Below are 20328 nucleotides of genomic sequence, written 5' to 3'. Positions count from 1 at the left end.
GACTTCGTCTGCGTTTGGTTTTGTTTTTTTAATGTGGCATTAAATTTTGTTGTAGATCTAAAAAAAATTAAAGTATTCAGTATCGTTAAGCCTTGAATGAGGGGTTTGCTGCTGTCCGCTGAGGAGTTCTGTCCTCTATCTCCAACCACAGTTTGGGCAAAATTAAACACATATTATAACCTCTATAGTACAAAAATAAATATTTAAATCGGTTATAATTTGTCGGAATTATGGTGTAAAATCGTCAAACACTCATCCCCTCTCCCCAAGGAACCGAGCCCAATGTCGGAATAAAAAGTATCCTATATTACTTCTAACACTTCCAAGAATATGTGTACAAAGTTTCATGAGGATCGGTTTAGTAGTTTTTGCGTGAAAGCGTAACAAACAAACTTACATTGACATTTATAATATTAGTAGGGATAGGGATAAGTTGGACTTGACTGCTATCTCACCAGCACGGCTAGCATGGACAGGAGACAATTATATCCCCGGGAAAGGATATAAATTTATCTTCTCCCACTATCAGATAGCTTTATTAACTATCAGAGCACTGGCGCATTAGTGGAAATAATATCCAAATAATATATGTGTAATAAAAAACCGGGGTAAACTTCTCCTATAATCGGGGGATATAATTTTTATCTCCTGTCTGTCCTTGCCCTGCTGGTAAGAGATGATGCAGTCTAAGATGGCAGCGAGATAACCTGTTAGGGAGTAAGGTAGCTACGCTAGATAGCACATAACCACTAAATCGCTTAGCGGCACGGCTTTGTCGGGTGGGTGATAACCAGCCACGGCCAAAGCCTTCCACCAGACCAGACCAGAGAAAATTCAGAAATTATAAATTCTCAATTTGCCCCTGCCGGGAATCGAACCCAGGACCTACTTGAATTCACAGCGCTCACCGTTGTGCCAGGGGAGGTCGTAAAAAGTCTTTTAAAATTGACTTAAAAGCGAACAAAGTTGCGAGGAACCGCTAAATAATAATATAAATAAAAGAACGTACGGGAAATGAATTAAGTTCCGTTCAGGGGAGGTACCCGCGCGTAAATCTAACAAGTCACAAGCCATAGTTAACCTGGCTGGCTCCGCGCAGAACTTGTCATTTTAGTCGATCCGATTTCATCTCTCACAATGTATAATTTTTTGTTAAATTGTAAAATGTTGATATTGGCAAACGGTAATTGCCGAGTTTCTTGCTGGCTTCTTCTCGGAATAATTAGCCTTCCGAACCGGTGGAAGAGTCACTACAAACAGATAAGACTTGACATTTCAAAATTGCTTATAAAGTAGGCCTACTTGAAATAAATGAATTTTGATGTTCTTCATAAACCAGAATCCCTTGAAGGCTTCCAAATAATCAGTCGATCCAGTTTTCTAATAAGTGTTACTTCTTTATCTCTTAGTTTTTTTTTTTTTATATAGTACTTCCCTGGCCAAGCTCTGTCCTAAAAAGCTATACTACTGTTTTAATCATCATATCAACCCATTACCGGCCCACTACTTTTTGTTTGACAACTTGACACGAGCTTCGAAGGGGAGTAATTTGACAATCGAGGCAAATAATTACCTTACCGAATACCAAACAACACCGCATAATGTCAAATAAGCCCAAATATCTCTCCGCCGCATCTGACAGTGCGGTGCTACCTTTACCATCGAGTTAAAGAGAATAAGAATTTGCCAACTCATCGCGAATTTAGCTGTCGAGTTACAAAAACGTCCTTCAAGAATAGCCCTGTAGGGCACGGTCTCCTCCAACAACGGGAAAGGGTTAAGGTCGTAGTCCACCACGCTGGCCCAGTGCGGATTAGTGGACTCAACACACCTTTGAGAACATTATGGAGAACTTTCAGGCATGCATTTTCCTTCCGTTCAATATTGTTAGAAATATTGGGTTAGGCTCTCATAAATAAAATACAGTGCACATATTTAAGTTATTTATTTACTTCGTACTTCGAGATTTATTTTAGTTACCTACTAGGTAAACATTTGTCATACTAATACTTTGCTTTCGCTTTATTTAAAGCAGGTACTTATAATTTATCATCGTACCTGCCGACTTAATAGGTTTGAATAGTTTTATAAAGTTTAATTATCATGCCTAAACTATAACCGATTATTATTTTGTCACAATGGTGCTTATTGCGGCTTCTAGCAACTAAGTTTAATGTAAATGTGTTAATACTCATCTCCAATCTCGTCAGCAACTTGTGGTTTGTAAGAAAGTACGTTTCAATGACTCGCAATTAAAGTGGTTGTTCGTTTTACTTTCCTTTATTAACAATTACTTCTCATAATTAGGTGTAAGAGAACAGAATGACCTTTTAAACTTCTATACACCGTACTTTTTAGTTTTAACCATGCTTGTTTTTCCACCATCACCGGTTAAATCCCCCTTTTTCCACTGACATTGACATTCCGCCTACCAAGACCTACTGCTTTCGTACAGGAATAGGGAATCCTAACTGATTCTTAGTGCTGTTTATTACAATTTGTTTGGTTGGATGTTTTATTTATTTATATTTATTCCAAATGTTAGTCCATATTATATTAATATTTTAATTGCTAAAACACACATAACTCTTAGTTTAGCTTCAGAAGCTTGTAGTAAAATAATTATTTAAGATTTCATGGATGCCCCATCCTATAAAATAAGAAAACCTTTTACTATATTGTTTAGACTTATGATTTATAAATAAATAATCATTATTATTATTATTAACTTAGAGGTAAGTTAGAGGTGCGTACTGGGATTCGAACTCGGTCCGCTATCACTTGTGTGCCGGGGATCGATTTTGATGTCCCGAAAGGAAACCAAAGCTCTAATCACTAGGCTATATATCGCTTATACACACACATTTACAAATGAACATATTTATATATACTTAATAAAATATAGTTTATTTCCGAACACAGAGAGGACTGCATGAAGAAAATACAGCAACGAATGCGCGATCACAAATATGAAGACGCTGTGGGTACATTCAGAGCTGCACGGTAAGAATTTTTCTATTTTCTTTATATTGAAATTACAAGTAATGTATAAGATCCATTAAAAAAACGTGCAAGAATATAACATAGATCGGTAAAACTTTCTTAACACATGTTGACTCACGTAGCGCTGAATTTCGCATGGCAAACTTTTATTGCCGCCTTCATGCTAGAGGGCCACTCAAAAAATAGTCCTACTCATTAATAAAAAAATGCGTATACTTTTGGTATGGAACCACAGCGGCGTGCAGAGAGGGTATTCACAGAGTATGCAGATAATATAAAATGAAGAAAATCTCCAATACGATTAACAAAAACGTAACGCTAGGATTTCTACAACTCTTATTATGCGTACCCTTAACTTTTTAGAACTCGTACTGGAGATTTTTTTCATTTTACATTATCTTAATATAAGTGTTTTCTTTTTCTCTTAATAATCGTGTTAAGATTCGTCATAAAATAAAACTACACCTAAAAAAACACGCAATTGGCTGTCTTTTTGGGGAATCCATTATTTATGTGATAACATTTTTTTTTATTATACTAGGGAGGTATGGCCAGAAGAGGGTATTTTTGGTGTTGATGGTATACCAGAGGACGAAGAACTCGATATGCTGGGGATCATTTATAACACCGATCTCGGAGTGGAAGTATCAGGTAATCATCAACGACTCAACGTACACTGCTGGACACGGTTGCGTCCAGCGGCTTGTATGATATCTGCCTAGTGGGGAGCTACTTGCGCTGCGTTTTCTGATTTATACCTTGTAATATAGTTATACTTCTTTGGCGTAACAAAATAAAACTTTTATCTTTCGTTCTACGTTTGTAGCAAAAAGACACAAACAATAGAAATAAGGTATTTAATACATTGAAAGTTTAAATATAACGCATTATCTAGTTAAATAAAGTTTATTTCAATATCACAAAAAATATTTCTGCATATATTTATATACTTATACATGTTGATATTAACTTATTCAAAAAATCTAAAACTTCAATTATAGCTAACTGCAGGGTGTCGGTTTTTGTGACGGTGTGCGCGCGCATCGTAAAAATTTACTCTCATCATTTTTCCTTAACGCGCCAAAAGAATAATAACTTCAAAAGTTAATAGGTGCTTGCGGGGATTCGAACTCGGCCCCCCGAAAGTGAAGCTGAAGTCCTAATCAACCTGTCACATCTCATTTGATTAGATGTAATTAAATCTTACTAAACAAATAACATGTCTTTCAATAGTATAAACCTGTCGGCGTGTGAGAGTTGGTTTGATAAATTTAAATATGCTTATTAAAATAAACATTTTGTTTTAGAAATGAATCAGGATGAGTCGCAAGACAACTCTGAAAATGATGATGAAGGTAAGTGTTCTGGAACAATTTTTAATAAAAAACAGCAATATTTCAAATTCATTATAAGTACACTCTCACACTTTTTAAACGTCGAGCAACTGCTGAGTTCCTTGCCAGCTTCTTCTCGGTAGAATCTGCCTTCCGAACCGGTAGTAGAGTCACTACACACAGACAGACTTGACGTTTCAAAAGTGCTTATATTAGGCCTACTTGAATTAAATGAATTTTGAATCTTGAATTTTTTTGAGTCTGTCTTGTTTTATTGGCAAGGCAGATCAGTTTGAAAAGCAGATTAGGCCTACTTGAAATAAATGAATTTTGAATTTTGAAGTTTTTTGAGTCTGTCTAGTTTTAGTGGCAAGGCAGATCAGTTTGAAAAGCAGACTCTTATAAATGAAATTTTTGAAGTTATCTCAAATTTCGAGTTTCCTGGAACATATATAAGAAATATTTTGAAAAAGAAAGTGATTTTGAAGTGAAGAGTTTGATTGAATTTTAAACGCACATAACTCCGTAAATTGAAGAGTTGTGTTCCGGGGATCGAATTCGGTCTCTCCGAAAGGGGAGCCTTATCCGCTGGGCTATCACCTCCGTATTATTCCTTATTTATAACCGCTCACTTCGATATTAATTCTATAATAGGCATTATGACTAATTTTGAAAATCTGCCCTGTGATGTTATGAAGTATCTACTAAGTCTAAAATAATCTAGTTTTTGCAGAAATTAAAGGTTTTGTTATTAAAAATTGCTAACTATATTTATAAAAAAAAATCCGCGAAAACGCTTACTGAGTATAGTGGCCGTACTCATGACGTAATAGGCAAATTAGAGCTTTAGAAATTTCTTGTTCCATTGCTAAAGATTATTGATAACAAAAAACAGAGCTGATAGTTAGTAATCACAAAATTAATAAATATACTACGACAATACACACATCGCCATCTAGCCCCAAAGTAAGCGTAGCTTGTGTTATGGGTACTAAGATAGCTTATGAACATTTTTTTATTAATATAATAACATAAATTGTTATAATATACAGATAAACACCCAGACACTGACAACATTCATGTTCATCACACAAACATTTTCCAGTTGTGGGAATCGAACCCACGACCTTGGACTCTGAAAGCAAGGTCGCTGCCCACTGCACTACTCGGCCGTCAAGATACTAAATAAACGCAGAGATTTTCGAAGTACAAGCGGTACATACTCCTAACTACGTTTATACAATGCAACGTGTAAATGAAAACCGAAATAATACTTCACAGGCTTTAAAGATACATTATGGACTGCCTCTGACACTTGGTGGAACCGAAAGCCTAATAATTTTTGAGTAAACCACTGCGATAGTTTTTACTGAACGAAAAGCAGATACAGCCCTAACATCACATGCAAAGTTATAATCATTTAGACTCCTGTCACTTTATAAGGTAAGCGTCGCGTAGCGTAGGTACTATGCGGGTGTCAGACTTTTATCTTCAATAGGGCTGCCATAAGTAATGTAAAAATAAATATGCTTCTTTTTATTTAATATTTTTACAGGGTGATTCCTTATCACCCTGTAAAAATATAGATCCTTATATACGAGTACTTATGCATTCTTCGACATTATTGCGTAATTCGGTTACACAACGTCTATACAACTTGATTTCTTATTTTGAATTCGGCGTTTCACCTAGATCTCTTTGAATATATACATTTTTCATAATACATGAATATCCTTAGATAAATACAATATTATATTTATTTATTTATTCCCATCTTACATTTTTGTCATTACAGGAAAAAGTTATCCTAATACAACAATGCAGCATGTTATGTAAATTTTAATAATATATATAACTATAGTGTATATGAGAAAATCCAAATCGCTATATTTAGCGATTCTTTGTAACTGTCAACATGCTTATTCCATGCAATTTAATTCCAAAAAGTCTTTATAACTTTTAGACGAGGAAGATGATGAAGAACCGTCAACAGCTGTCGTGGAAACTGACTTCGACTTTAAAGACTTCGTGTTGAGGTAAATCTCGAGGTGTTTACTTTGTAAGGTGAATAAATTACTGAAACATTGTTAACAAAGTAAAACGAAACTTTATTTGATAAAAGACCCACAAAGTATTTTTTTTTCTTTTAAATATACTACGGCAAAACACACATCGCAATTTAGCCCTAAAGTAAGCGTAGCTAAATTGATAAGCGTATAGCTGATAAATATTTTTATGAATATAATACACATAAATACTTATAGTATCCGATAAACACTGTAAAGTGTAGGAGACTTTCTTCATTTCATATTATCTGCATACCCTCTATGCACGTCACTGACCCCGTTGAGAACACAATGGAGAACTATTAGGTATGCAAGTTTGTTCACGATGTTTTCGATGATTTTTTTTTAAACTCGTTCTAAGGAGTTTTTCTTCATTTTATATCATCTGCATACCCTGTGCACACCCTCTATGCACGCCACTGCTAACGGGGTGTGTAGTCTTCCAAACGTTTTAATACTATAGATACTAACTTATCTTAAACAAATCCACTTGTATTATGAACTAAGCAAAAAACAAACCAAACTTAACATGCCAATCCATTCGAGATTTTCATTTCGTTTATTCGGTGAAATATTTCTGCAAAGTCCAAAAATCAGTCCAAAAGGGGCGCATTCAAAGGCTTTCTTGAATGTAGAGCACGACATAAAGCGGCGCCCCTTTTCAGAGTCTTTCATCCGCGTATAGGGAGCGACTGTCCGCCAGCCGTACGACAAAACCTGATGAAATGCTTTAGCTGTCCGAACTGTCGTAATGTTAGATACATTTTGTCATGAACACTTTTTGCTTATGACAAAACTGTCACGGTGAAGACGTTTGACGTGCATATGCGTGCAAAATATGTGTGTATGCGTGCGTTGTGCGTTATTTATTATTATAATTATCGTCGACCCATTTAAGGCCACTACAGAGTACGGGTCTCCTCAGAACAAGAAGGGCTTAGGCCGTAGTCTACCACGCTGGCCAAGTGCGACTTACTACTCTTAAGCATGCAGGTTTCCTCACGGTGTTTTCTTACAGTTTAAAGCAAGTTAATAAATATTGGATAGAAGTAGGCGTTACTTTGCGGAAATCCATAATATTCTATGAAAATTAAGCTTAATTTGCTATACTCCGCGAACAGCAGGAGAATCTGTGTGGTGTAATTTATAATTTCTTCAATCCGTATACTCCACACCAAACCAATCCTCGGCAAAGTACCCTCTACGCACGTTTCGCTCCGAAACCGGAGCATCCTCAGGAGATGTTGACTTTACAATGAATAATTGTTAAGATCTATCTTAATTTTCATAAGTTAATAAATATACTATGACAAGACACTCATCGCCATCTAGCCCCAAAGTAAGCGTAGCTTGTGTTATGGGTGCTTAGACGACTGATGACTATTTTTATGAATAACATAGGTACATAAATACTTATAATATAGATATAAACACCCAGACACTGAAAAATCATTCATGTTCATCTCACAAACATTTTCCAGTTGTGTCAATCGAAACCACGGCCTTGGACTCAGAAAGCAGGGTCGCTGCCCACTACGCCAATCGGCCGTCAAAGTTATATTTAAATTGCTTAGTTATAAAAAAAAACGTGGAATACGGTCTCAACTACTTCTCACTGTAGGATTAGACCCATGCTCTCACCGTTTTCTACATAAAGGCTTAGTTTATGTAAACTTAGCTTTCAGTATATCATTTATAGAAAACTAGGACATATTTTTCAGTCTATAATTTATCAAAGTCCGAAAAAAGAACCAGTAGAAATTTTTGTATTCTATAGCAGAACGTTAAACTACGACGTCCTTTCAGATTCTGTCATGCGCGCGTAGTGAGCGCCTGTGTGTATCTCCTGGAGCGTTACGACAAAAACCTACCGCACACGAACCACTGTATCGTGAAGATGTTGCACAGAATCGCTTGGGACTGCAACAGACCGGTCATGATGTTTCAGGCGACGCTGTTTTTGATATTCCAGAGGGTTCTTCACAATCCGGTGCCGCATTTAAAGGTAAATGTTCTTTTGGTATAGAGAAAAAGTGTTTATTCCAGAACAAGCTTGAAAATTTATTTTGATAACCTTCTCCTATATAAATTGAAATAGCTGTACTCGCCAATACATGCGAGCGCGGCTGGCAAAAGTTGTATGAAAATCCATATGCTTCGGCGTTTAGCGGCCAAATAAATTGCAAAGTAAACAATTAGCCCTTTTTATTTAAAAGTGGAACGACTTTTTACTCCGAAACACAGCAACCAAGACTTATTTAAATTTCGAACTAGCTTAAAAATAGCTTTATTAAAGTAATGTACTTTTCCCAAACATGTTTTCACTTGAAATCATAACTTTTCAAAATCAATGAAGAACAACGAACAACTACAACTTTTCCCGCGTTCTTTAGTTTTTTTTCACTTAACAGCTAGTTCGAAATTTAAATAATTCTTCGTTGCCGTGGGAGTAAAAAGTCGTTCCACTTTTAAATAACGCGGTTACATATATGTTTACTTTGTAATTAATTTGGCCGCTAAACCGCGAGACATATGGATTTACCGACCTTGGTAATAAGTGTTAAGTTATCTGAAATTTTCCGCAACATTTTTAAGTCGGTGCCAAGTAAAATTTAAAATTTACTTGCCTTGCTACTTTATAAAAGTGAACTGTATACAAAGTATATACTTGGTAATTTATGATTTACTTGGAACTGACATAGCATTGTTCAAGTATAAAATATTTATTTATTCTCGCTGGAATCTGCCTTCCTAATAGAGAATTCTAAAGAGTCGGTTGTGTCATTACAAACAGACAGAAGAGACGTTTTAGAAGTGGTAATATTAGGCCTACTTCAAATAAATGAATTCTGAATTTTGTATGTGCATTATAACCAAGCTAAAAGCTTGGTTTTAAAAATACATCAAGTTACTCTTAGCGCTTCAGGGAATGGTTAATTAAAAGGAAAGTTGTTTGAGCAACGATCTGAAAAAATTTACATTGCTTTTTTAAGAAAATTTACTCGCGGCTTTTCAATTCAAAGAAATTAATAAGTAAACAGATTTTGACGTGATGTTGCCGAGTATTTTACTTCCAAGCCTAAAATATAAGAAAGAAAGTTAGAGGCCTAAGTTGATTTTCAGAAAGCTAACTTTATATACCACGACCAAATGGGTTTGAATATTTACGAGTAAGTATTGCGTTTTTTTTATATATTAATAGCGTATAGTGGGTCACCTGATGTTAAGTGATCACCGCCCATAAACATGAGCAGCACCAGAGGAGCCAACGATGTGTTGCCGGCTATAAAAATTGCGTTTCGCGAAGCTGAAGTGGCAATGGGCGGGGCTCATCAGCTAGAAAGACCGATGGACGTTGGGATTCCAAGGTGCTAAAACTTCGACCCCGCACCAATCAGCGCATTGTTAGACCCTCGACTAAGTGGGAAGACATCAGACGGTTTGTAGGGAACAGCTCTGGACACAAGCGGCACAAACTGTAGCATTTGGTACCCCTTACAAAAGACCTACGTTTGACGTAGTCAGTGGACGTCCATTGGTTGACATGATAATGATAATAAAGCCTGGCTTAGCAAGTGCTTGCAGTTTTTGCTCTTTTCTAAAATATATATTCACCAATCCGCACTGGGCCAGCGTGGTGGACTAAACCCCTAACCGTGCCCTGTAGTGAACCGGTAATTGGTTGATATGATTATAAATTCTGAATTTATTGATAAGTGGTGTCTAAACAAAAAAGTATTAAGTAAATCTAAACAAAAAAGTATAAAGTAAATCTAAACAAAAAAGTATTAAGTAAATATATCGAAATCTTCTGAAGCGACAGGTTTCCGAGATATACGATGACCTCTCTGGCGCAGTGGCGCCTGTGAGGCCTACTGGTCAGCTGTCGTATAAGTGAGAGGTCCCGGGTCCGATCCCCTGAGGGCGCTTGTACACGCTAAGAAAATTTGCCGTTCCTGCGACAGACAAGACAAATTTTTCGTGTAGACGACAAGAATTTTGTCTGTTCCACACACGAAAACTTTTCGTGTCTTCCGCAGACAAGACCAATGGAAACGTGTACACGACACGATTCTTTTCGTGCAGTCGACAGTCGGGCGTAGGGCGCGCAAGTAATAACAAGTGTAATCAGTGAGTTTCGTTTATTTATATAAATGTTAACTACAAAGCAAAAAAGAATGATAATTGCATATTATTATTATAACAAAATAAAAAAGGAAACAAAAAACAAGAGACTTTACTGGGTTCATCCAATTATACAAGAGAAAAATGGGTTTGGCGGGTTCATTACCCTTTACCGTGTCATGCGACAACATGAGGAAAAATTTGTGGATTATTTTCGCATGAAAATGTCTACGTTTGACAAGCTTTTGACAACAATAGAAAATAATATACGACATGAAAATACCAAAATGCGAGAAAGTATTCCTCCATACATTAGATTGGCCGTAACATTAAGGTAAGTAATTTTTTTAAGCATATTGATTTGAACGTTATACAATAATAAATGTCTTTGAAGTGTTACATGTTTCCAAATTCAACAGACTCCACATGTTCATATTCTTCAGAAAAGTCAAAGTGAAATTCATCTGTATGCGATGTTTCCACACTACTAATAGTTTCGGTGTCAAATTCAATGGATGTAGATTTTTGAGTACTGTAACCTGGTCGAGTCGAGTATGATGGGCCGGGTACGTTAAATGACGACGTAGAAGGCTGCGTTGTTTTGTAATACTCAGTACTCCATTGATGCTGAACATCACTTCCCTTTCGTTGTTGCGTAGAACGCACAAGTTTTAAAACTTCAAACTGGAAATCCACCATTTCCTCATCACTGAACTTATCAACACTCGGAGCTATACTTTTAAAAAATGACATGGCACGGCTCTCTTCTTCTTTGGTAACAGCCTTTATAAATTCTGCCATATTTTTGTCCACCTCGCTAACATCCTGTTTCTTTTTTTTCGCGATCGGTGTATGTTCTACGGGACTTTTTTCCACGTTTGTTGTTTCGGGTATATTTGACTCAGTGTCTCGGCGTGTTACAATTTTTGTCAAAAATAACATTTCGTCGTAAAAATCACATTTACGAATCTTCTTAGCACCCGATCCCGATTTCATTTCTTTAAGTCTTCTGTGACATTTCATCCACCTATCTCGCAAACTTGTCCATTTTTTTGCTGTAGACTTTGCTGAAACAAAAAACGAACTACCGTTAGAAAGTAGGTACCATCTATTGCAAGTAGACATAAACTTCATATAAAAAAGGAAATGACCTCATTGTAAGAGTAAGAACACACTTGCAATTAATCGCACTGCAAGTTGCAAGTGTGTTCTTGCTCTAAGACATTGTTACAATTTTTTACAGATACATGGCAACTGGAGATACCTTCGCACGTCTTCATTTCGATTTTCGAATCGGAATAAAAACAATAGCGAACATTGTACGTGAAGTTACTCATCATATTTGGTCAGAATTATCTACAGTTTATATGCGGATGCCAACACAAGAAGAATGGTTGAATATAGCACAAAGATATGAAATAAATGCCAATTTTCCACACTGTCTTGGAGCACTGGACGGGAAACATATTAGAATAATTAAACCCGAAGAAAGTGGATCAATGTTTTTAAATTATAAACATTTCTTTTCTATTGTTCTCATGGCTATTGTGGATTCCAACTACAATTACATTTTTATTGATGTAGGGTCGTATGGTAAAGAATGTGATTCAAATGTTTTCAAAGAAACACAGTTTTGGAAAAAACTTGTTGACAATACGTTAAACATACCATCCCCATGCTCTATAATAAATACTAACTATATATTACCATATGTTTTTGTAGCTGATGAAGCTTTCGCACTTCATGCTAACGTACTTCGACCCTACGGTGGTAACGAACTCACAAAAGAACAAAAGATATTTAATTATCGCTTGACAAGGGCAAGAAGATACGTCGAGTGTGCATTTGGAATAATGGCCAACAAATGGAGAATTCTGCACCGATCTTTAAACTTAAGTCTCGATTTAACAGTTGCTATTGTAAAAACTACTTGCGTTTTGCAAAATTTTATTCATACAGAAGAAGGTCACGTTGAGCCTTTAATCAATCGAGACCGATTAAATAGTCCATTGCATTTAGAAGGCAATAATCTCACAGCAGACGAAATTCGTCAAAAATATACTGAATATTTTTCCTCTGATGAAGGATCACTGCCATGGCAAGATAAATACACATAAAAAATAAGTTCTAAAACTAAAACCCGACTACTAAATTTTAATCCAAAAAGTGTGAAACAAGGAATTATTCTTACCTGCCATATTGTTTAAATAAACAATTACATGTTATATTTTTTTTCATGTTTATACGTATTTTATTATAAGTATTAGTCATTATCGTTTTTAGCAAAGCCGTGTCCGTATGCTACTTAGCGCTATTGAACTTATGATTGCTTGCAACTTAAATCTTTTATTGTAGATGTATTTAATGTGGGTAACGACAATGATTAATATTTATAATAATATATAGCTATATAGAATATATCTAGTAATCTGTATTTTTGAAAATTGTAAAAAGATAGTAATATGTTGTATGTACTTACCATATTCATTTTTTTTGACATTTGTCATTTCGTCGAAGTCTTTGTTTAAGATAGTAAATATTTCTCTCCATGCTTCGTATGTGAGTCTTTTATCTTTATATATGTCTAAAGTTTTGTCCCACAATACCGGTCGTCCTTCTACTAAAGTTATAAGTAACTCATCAGCCATTTTGTACTCTACGCTGCAATACACGTCCACACCAAACGCACAACGCACAACAAAAACTGGGCTGGCTCAACCCTACTACACCGCCCCCCCGCCGCTCCGCAACAACGTTCGCCGCGTCGTGTCTTGCGCAGACAAGATTTTTTTTCGTGCACCGCTGCGAGCAGTGTACACAGTTATTTTCTAGTTACGACACGAATTCTTAGGTACGCCCGGCGTTTTTTCTTAGCGTGTACAAGCGCCCTCAGGAGGCAATTTGTTTCGGCCTGATGGTAGACATCGGCCGAGACTAGTTACCACCTTACCGACAAAGCCGTACAGCCAAGCGATTTAGCGATCCAGTACGATGCGCGTAAAAACAATTCGAGTGATAAGTTATAATAATTGCATGCGGTATCACATCCCATCTTTAAATCCATCATTAGTTACTACCAGGTGTGATGCAGTCAAGGTCTTATTTTTTTTTGTTATTAGGAAGCCTACGGTATACAATGAATACACATTCATAAAAGGTAAAAAACTAAACTAAGGACTAACATCGTATACACACTTCAAGGTATAACATTCGTTGTCGAGGTATTAAATAAAAATAAACTTACTTGTATTGGGATAAAAATAAACATAGTAAAACTTGAATTGGGATAAAAATAAATAAACGTTATCATAATTTGATTGTACTTAAAACTTATATTGTTTTATGATATCTAATCCCAGTCTAGATCAACAAAAGATAAACCTTCAGAGATAGATAACCTTTCTGGTACAAAGTCAAAGTCAAATATTCCTTTATTCAAATAGGCAAATAGATGGCACTTTTGATGCGTTATTGTATACAAAATGTGTACATAGCAGTGAGTAGTGCTGGCGATAACTACAATCGTAAACTTAAAACTAAAGCTACGAGGGTTCCAATCGCGCCCGGGTCTAAGAAGAAGCCCACAACAAACTTAGCCGGGTGTTCTTTTTGTTATCACCATCTCACATTGTCATTAGAAAAAATTTAAGAAGCAACCTGGTTAGAGCAATTGTTTACACCCAAGCTTTTTTATCGTTTACGTAATCCTTTATACTATAATAGGACTTTTCTTTCAGAGCAGGTATATTTTTCTCCCTACCATCATTTTGTCTTGTAAAATGATTGTTTGTAATGATTCCAGCTAACAATATACAAGTTATTTGCGTGGCCGCTATTTAATGTGTACACAAAAGTATTAAAGCAAAAATATTAGCCTTTTGAATGTTTACCTTTTCTAAAAAAGCGTGGTCTTAACCACTTCTCATTGTGGAAGGAGACCTGTGGCGCGGGCATGCCGGTAATAAGTTGATATGATGACTCTAAAACATTCTTATGTATTTCGCTTCCTTTACTTTCCTTACATTTTACGTGCTAATTAGTTGCATCGCTTGATGGGCCACTGCGTGTACCAACCACTGCACCGTCAGCAGTTTACGCAATTGTAGAACCCAAAGTGCAGTGTCCTACGTACGTTACGTAAGTAGGACACTGCACTTTGGGTTGCCCCGCGTTTGCCGACGCGTAGTCATTATCAATATAATTCTAACATTTACATATAATTATTAAAATTATTTATTCAATTATTATCAAAGAAAATATAGTCCATTTAACAATCTCTCGCAATTCTCTATTATTTATTATCACTCGGCAAAGGTCAGCACCCAACATCCTTTTGGTCCTTCGAGCCGGATGTTAGTTTAATTTTTTTGTTCAGTTCGATACAGTGTATAGCCTTATACGTTGTGCGCGATGCTTCTTCTCTTTTAATTTTGCTTTTAAAGCTAATGGAATGGGCTGTATTTGTGCACTAATAGAGTAATATCGAACGAACGTGGTTAAAAACTTTTTATATTGGCAAAGTATAAAGCATTATAGTGTCTCGGTTTTCAAACGAGTAGTTACTATGTGAATAATTTCAATAGAGGTTGTATTGAAACTATTAACATTATTACCGTCTATATAGAAATAAATAAAATTGATGTTTCCGTTTGTGATAAGGGATTAATGGCCCGGTTTTCTTAATTTATCATCAGGCTCACTCACTTGTATTTTGTGGTAGGTCCAACAAAAAATGTCGCCCAAATTGGTCATTTTTAAGGTTTGAGTCCTTTGTTTTAAACAAATCAAACTTACAAAAATGAGATAATGGTGCTAAATGCACTGCAGTAGATTCTTCTTGTTTCGAGTTCGTGGAGAATTTATTTATTTGTACCGAACATGTCACTCCCAACATTATCCTTCAGAATCACCTCTCTAGAATATTTTCTTTTCATCTCACTCACACACACACAATAAAAAAATTAAGGCACTTGATAAACCAGGCTTCGCGATCAGCAGCTAGTATAACATTGTCTGTCCTAAGATGCAATTTAAAAAAAGTATATCCTTAACCGTCGTCTTTGCTATAACAATGATTCAGCTGTCTACAAAACCATACCAAATTATCGAGATACAGACTACTGTACAAGTATCTTACGTTCAAGGCTCAGGTTTATATGGTGACATACAGTAAAACATTATTACTTAAACCCCGCCTACCACCGCTTCATCCAAATAAGACGAGGAAATGCGGCAAAGGGGAAGAAATTGCAGACGAACAGCCTGGCCAATTGGCTTACTGGGGAAATAGCAAACCGATGTGGTGAAAAATCAATTTTGTGTAGGTACAGTAGTAAATACCCTTAGCATAAGAGAATTTTATCGCCCGTCAAACATTAAAAAAGCCCGTTTCCGAAGATTTTGAAATGCATTAGTTTAGTTCGAGATATGAATTTTATTATTCAGTTAGCTTTAGGTATGAGATCAAAGTCAAAGCCATTATTGTTTTTGACGGCCGACTGGCGCAGTTCGCAGCGACCCTGCTTTCTGGGCCCACGGCCGTGGGTTCGATTCCCACTACTGGAAAATGTGTGTGTAACGAGCATGAATGTTTTTCAGTGCTGAGTGTTCATATGTATATTATTCATAAAAATATTGATCAGTCATTTTAGCCCATCACGAGCTACGCTTACTTTGGGGCTAGATGGCGATGTGCGTATTGTCGTAGTATATTTATTTATTATTTTACTATTTATTGTTCAACCTTTTTGAATAAAAAAATAAATATACTTAGTTACTCGTATTATTATTTCTATACGTATATATAACGTATATTTTAATCTCTTAATACCTTTGTATTAAGCAGGTTTAAGAGATTAAAAACATAAGCCGGGAGGGTTTATTTTTTGTATAGCTAAATCTGCAGTGGTATTCCGGCTTGGACAAGCCCGTGGTATTGTTTATATGTTTTATATAAAATGTTTTTATGTTTCTGTTATATGTTTTATATAAAATCCCCGCTGGTTGCACCGATCATGGATTTTTTTTGCTTTTTATTAACGATAGGCTAGCATGACGACACTCATGCACGACACTGTTAGAAAGCAATGTTGACAGAAAATTTGTCTATAAATGGCAAAAAAAAGAACGGGAAGTAAGGAATTATTTTTGAAGGAAGTCTGGTAAAAAGGTCATCTTATATTGGTTCCATAACTTTTGGCTAGCGAAAGTTATATAGCCAGCAGGAAAATAAAACTACTAAAATTTTACCGATACCTATTCTTTAACAGGAATTAGAAAAGTTCGCCGTGTTCATTCTAAGAAAATTCACCGAAATAGCTTCGAGGAGCGGCAAAGTTTTTATCGAACTATTGTTCTGGAAAAATTCGAAAGACGCCGTCGAAATTGAGCACGGCTACGATGTTAACAGCGACCCCAGGTGAGTTGATTGCTTCTAAACCTATTGCAAATAGTCCATGCTAATATAATATTAGAATTAAATGAAACCTCTTACTCTTATTGTACATTGTTTAATCGTTTTAAGTCTCCTAATTACACAGTATAACTCATTATAAACTCAAAAGTATTTAAACTTTTAATTAATCTTGACACTTTCGCACACTTCTGTCCATTCCGTTCGCGCCATTCTTATAACCTTCCTCTTTGATCTGAGTTCCTCTCACACCGATCACAGAGTACATGCATAATTATGGCCAGTCCAAACAAAGACCCCTTTTATTTTTTTAATAAACGTACAGGCAAAGGCAGTTCTGCTAACATAATTTTAAATGCTATATTTTGTCTGACTGCCTGTTGTTTGGTTCCTACCCTCTGCTCATTCACTAAACTGAGCTTTTTGAAATTTGGCACCTACTTATACCTTGCATACAAATGTGGTGATAGACTAGTGGTTAGGACTTCAGCTTAACTTTCGGGGAGACCGAGTTCAAACCCCGGCACGGACTTCTAACTATTCCTAGTTATGTGCTTTTTAATATAACGTTGAAGGAAAACATCCTGAGGAAACCTGCATGCCCGAGCGTTCTGTATTATGTTATCAATGGCGTATGTAGTCGGACTAAACCACTCATTTTGAGGGGAGACCTGCGCCCTGTAGCGGAAGGGTAATGGATTGTTAATGACGATGATGTGGGGAATTTATTTGCATAGTATTATTATTAAAGAAAGATAAGACAAACAATGGGTTTACAAGTTTAACCACGAAGCTTGACACTAATTAGGAATTTAGCCAATAAAGATGTTTCAAATGGGATTTTTATTTACTTTGTTCCGTCCTTCTTGTGATTAAATTCTCGGTGGTTTGGGCCATGCCCCGGGGACTGTTGGAGTTTCATTACTCGGTTTATGTCTGCCGCTTAAAGTCGATCATTGTACAATATTTGTTTACGGAAGACGTTTAATAGTAACAAATTTTACATTTGACATAATCTCACCAAGAATTGTCTCAAGTTTCTCTTGTATTTAACCGACTTATAAAAAAGAGGTTCTCAATTCGGTTACATTTTTTTTATATCTGTTATCTCAGAACTCGGTAACTTATAAACCAATTTGAAAAATTATTTTTTGTTTGAGACGATGTGGTCCCATTTTCACCAGGTCAGGATCTGTTGAAGGGATCTTGGCGAAATTGAGGGAATTCTTCAAATATGATTGGGATACCTATAGCGATTTGAGTATTTTTTAAAGTCACTTGAGCATTTGCTATCGATAAGCACTATTTGGTCAAGTGAAACTGATGATGCAGACCACTGATGGCCACCGGAACTACACAAGAATAAGTATTACACTGGATTATTAGGGGAAAGTCCCCTAGTGGCGGACACCTAAGGTTTTCAGGTAATAAAATGAAAAGTGTAACATTCTTTAATTGATAAAGTCAATAAATTTTAAAATAAATATATATGAACAAAAACGCAACTTCTGCATAGTTAAAAATTGTAGTAGTATATTATATAGGTAGGCAATTTATGCTCGTCACAATAAAGGAGCTGATGGTGGAGTACCGGGTGAACTCCCTAAAAATTAACGCTCCGGCTTCGGGAAAAGCAAAATTTTGTAAATGGTTATGAGCAGTTGACATTCTGCTATTATAACCTAGATATAATAGTATGTCTACGTAACCATAATAATACTTCACAGAATTTAGAGGTACATTATGTACTGTATGGAAGAGGTGGATCGTTGATGCGAATGCGTCAGTTTTTCGAAGTCGAAGTTGCCGCTCATGAATTGTCTGTACAGTCACAGGAGAAAAAGTCTCCGAGACATCGTTTAAATCGTCTAACATAGACGTCGAGGTCTAAATTATATACTCGTATGTATTATTCGAAAATTATACGACCTAATTTAGCTTGGGTAGGCATATTCTGACTGAATGCTCCGGCCTAAGCCAATTACCACTGGACCGTCGAAACCATACCGCCAAACTTAATTTAGCGTTACGGTAGGTAGCCCTGAAAATGTCGATTGAACCATACCCTCACAGCTTTATCATAATCATCTTACTTGAATTCTATTATATAATATTATATCATAGTTGTTGTTATTTATACGAAAATATGTACGTAAGTATCTTTTAAACCCAGCAACTGAGCAATGAGGTCATTTCAAAATTATTTATTGCAAAAAACATCCACCTTAACATTATTCCAAATTATTATATATATATATATATATATATATATATATATGTTTTTTTTATTGTGAATAGATCGAAAATGGAATAATTTTAAGGTGGATGTTTTTTGCAATAAATAATTTTGAAATGACCTCATTGCTCAGTTGCTGCGTTTAAAAGATACTTACGTACATATTTTCGTATAAATAACAACAACTATGATATAATATTATATAATAGAATTCAAGTAAGATGACTATGATAAAGCTGTGAGGGTATGGTATATATATATATAATTATATTAAAAAAGTAAACAAAAGCAGAATCACAAGTAGTTGCAAAAATATATAATAAGAGCTTTTTGTGACAGCTCGTCCGGGGCTCGTTATATCTGCCGCTAAGCAGCATTGTTGCGATGCTGTGTTCCGGTCTGAAGGGCGTGGGTGCTGGTGTTATAACCGGCGCATGAGGCTTAACACCTATGCCTCAGGTTAACGGACACAAGACGGCACGTTGCAGGACGTGTTCCTCGCATACCCTGGGAAGTATTGCTCTGTTTATAGGCGACAGTTTTCCAATTACCATCAGGTGGGACATCATCTTGGTCCGTCAATTAATACTATTAAAAAAAAAAACTAGTAAAGAGCCAGAAACCATACAGCCGGAATGCCTACTTTTATTCCAGGAGCACATGACACTAGGAGGTTTTTGTAATGCTAGTAATATAATAAATACGAAAGTGTAATATAATAAATATGCAGAAGAAGGCACGGGTAAAGGCTAGCGATAATTCTTGACAATTTTGTAGACTGATTGGGTTTCTCCGCAGAATTTGCTTTCCGACCAGGTGGTAGAGTCACTAGAAAGTAAAAACAGACGTACGAGTACCTACTCGACGTTCAAAAGTGCTTATAAAGTGAACCTAATTGACATAAATTTATTGTTTTTTTTTTTTTTTTTTAGTTTTAAATTTCGAATATTCAAGTCTATTCCAGAAGAATAATCTGAAATATACAAAGAAACTTGACCGAATGGACCTTAAATATAAAAATGAAGACGCGTATTTCCTACGTATATCACATGTTTTAACATTCAGACATTGATGGATCTGCCTTGTCTGACTCTCTTTAAATATTTACAAAAACGCCTACCTGCTTTTTATAGCATGACGGATGATCTTACA

The 20328-nt window shown here is 35.9% G+C and overlaps 3 protein-coding genes across 3 annotated transcripts in view; 2 read left to right on the top strand and 1 right to left on the bottom strand.

The window, feature by feature from the left end:
• The window catches only part of LOC120626175 (protein timeless homolog), a 65259-nt gene that overhangs the window by 21340 nt on the left and 23591 nt on the right, over positions 1-20328 (top strand). Inside the window, exons 11-16 of the mRNA XM_039893538.1 lie at positions 2923-3003; positions 3545-3654; positions 4311-4358; positions 6301-6373; positions 8210-8408; positions 16798-16946. Coding sequence (XP_039749472.1) covers positions 2923-3003; positions 3545-3654; positions 4311-4358; positions 6301-6373; positions 8210-8408; positions 16798-16946 — 660 coding nt within the window. The remainder of the gene's footprint in view (positions 1-2922; positions 3004-3544; positions 3655-4310; positions 4359-6300; positions 6374-8209; positions 8409-16797; positions 16947-20328) is intronic.
• On the top strand, positions 10335-12964 carry LOC120626176 (protein ALP1-like). The gene is made up of 2 exons (XM_039893539.1): positions 10335-10862; positions 11772-12964. The coding sequence occupies exons 1-2, from the start codon at positions 10558-10560 to the stop codon at positions 12643-12645; spliced, it is 1179 nt and encodes a 392-aa protein (XP_039749473.1). The 5' UTR covers positions 10335-10557; the 3' UTR covers positions 12646-12964.
• Positions 10856-13400, bottom strand: LOC120626177. Its single transcript, XM_039893540.1, has 2 exons — positions 13008-13400; positions 10856-11595 (listed from the first exon to the last, which is right to left on the bottom strand). Exons 1-2 carry the CDS (start codon positions 13174-13176, stop codon positions 10925-10927), a joined length of 840 nt encoding a protein of 279 aa, XP_039749474.1. The 5' UTR covers positions 13177-13400; the 3' UTR covers positions 10856-10924.

The sequence above is a fragment of the Pararge aegeria genome, chromosome 9 (assembly GCF_905163445.1).
Source record: "Pararge aegeria chromosome 9, ilParAegt1.1, whole genome shotgun sequence".
NCBI lineage: Eukaryota > Metazoa > Arthropoda > Insecta > Lepidoptera > Nymphalidae > Pararge > Pararge aegeria.
This window is presented reverse-complemented; position numbering and strand designations above follow the sequence as displayed.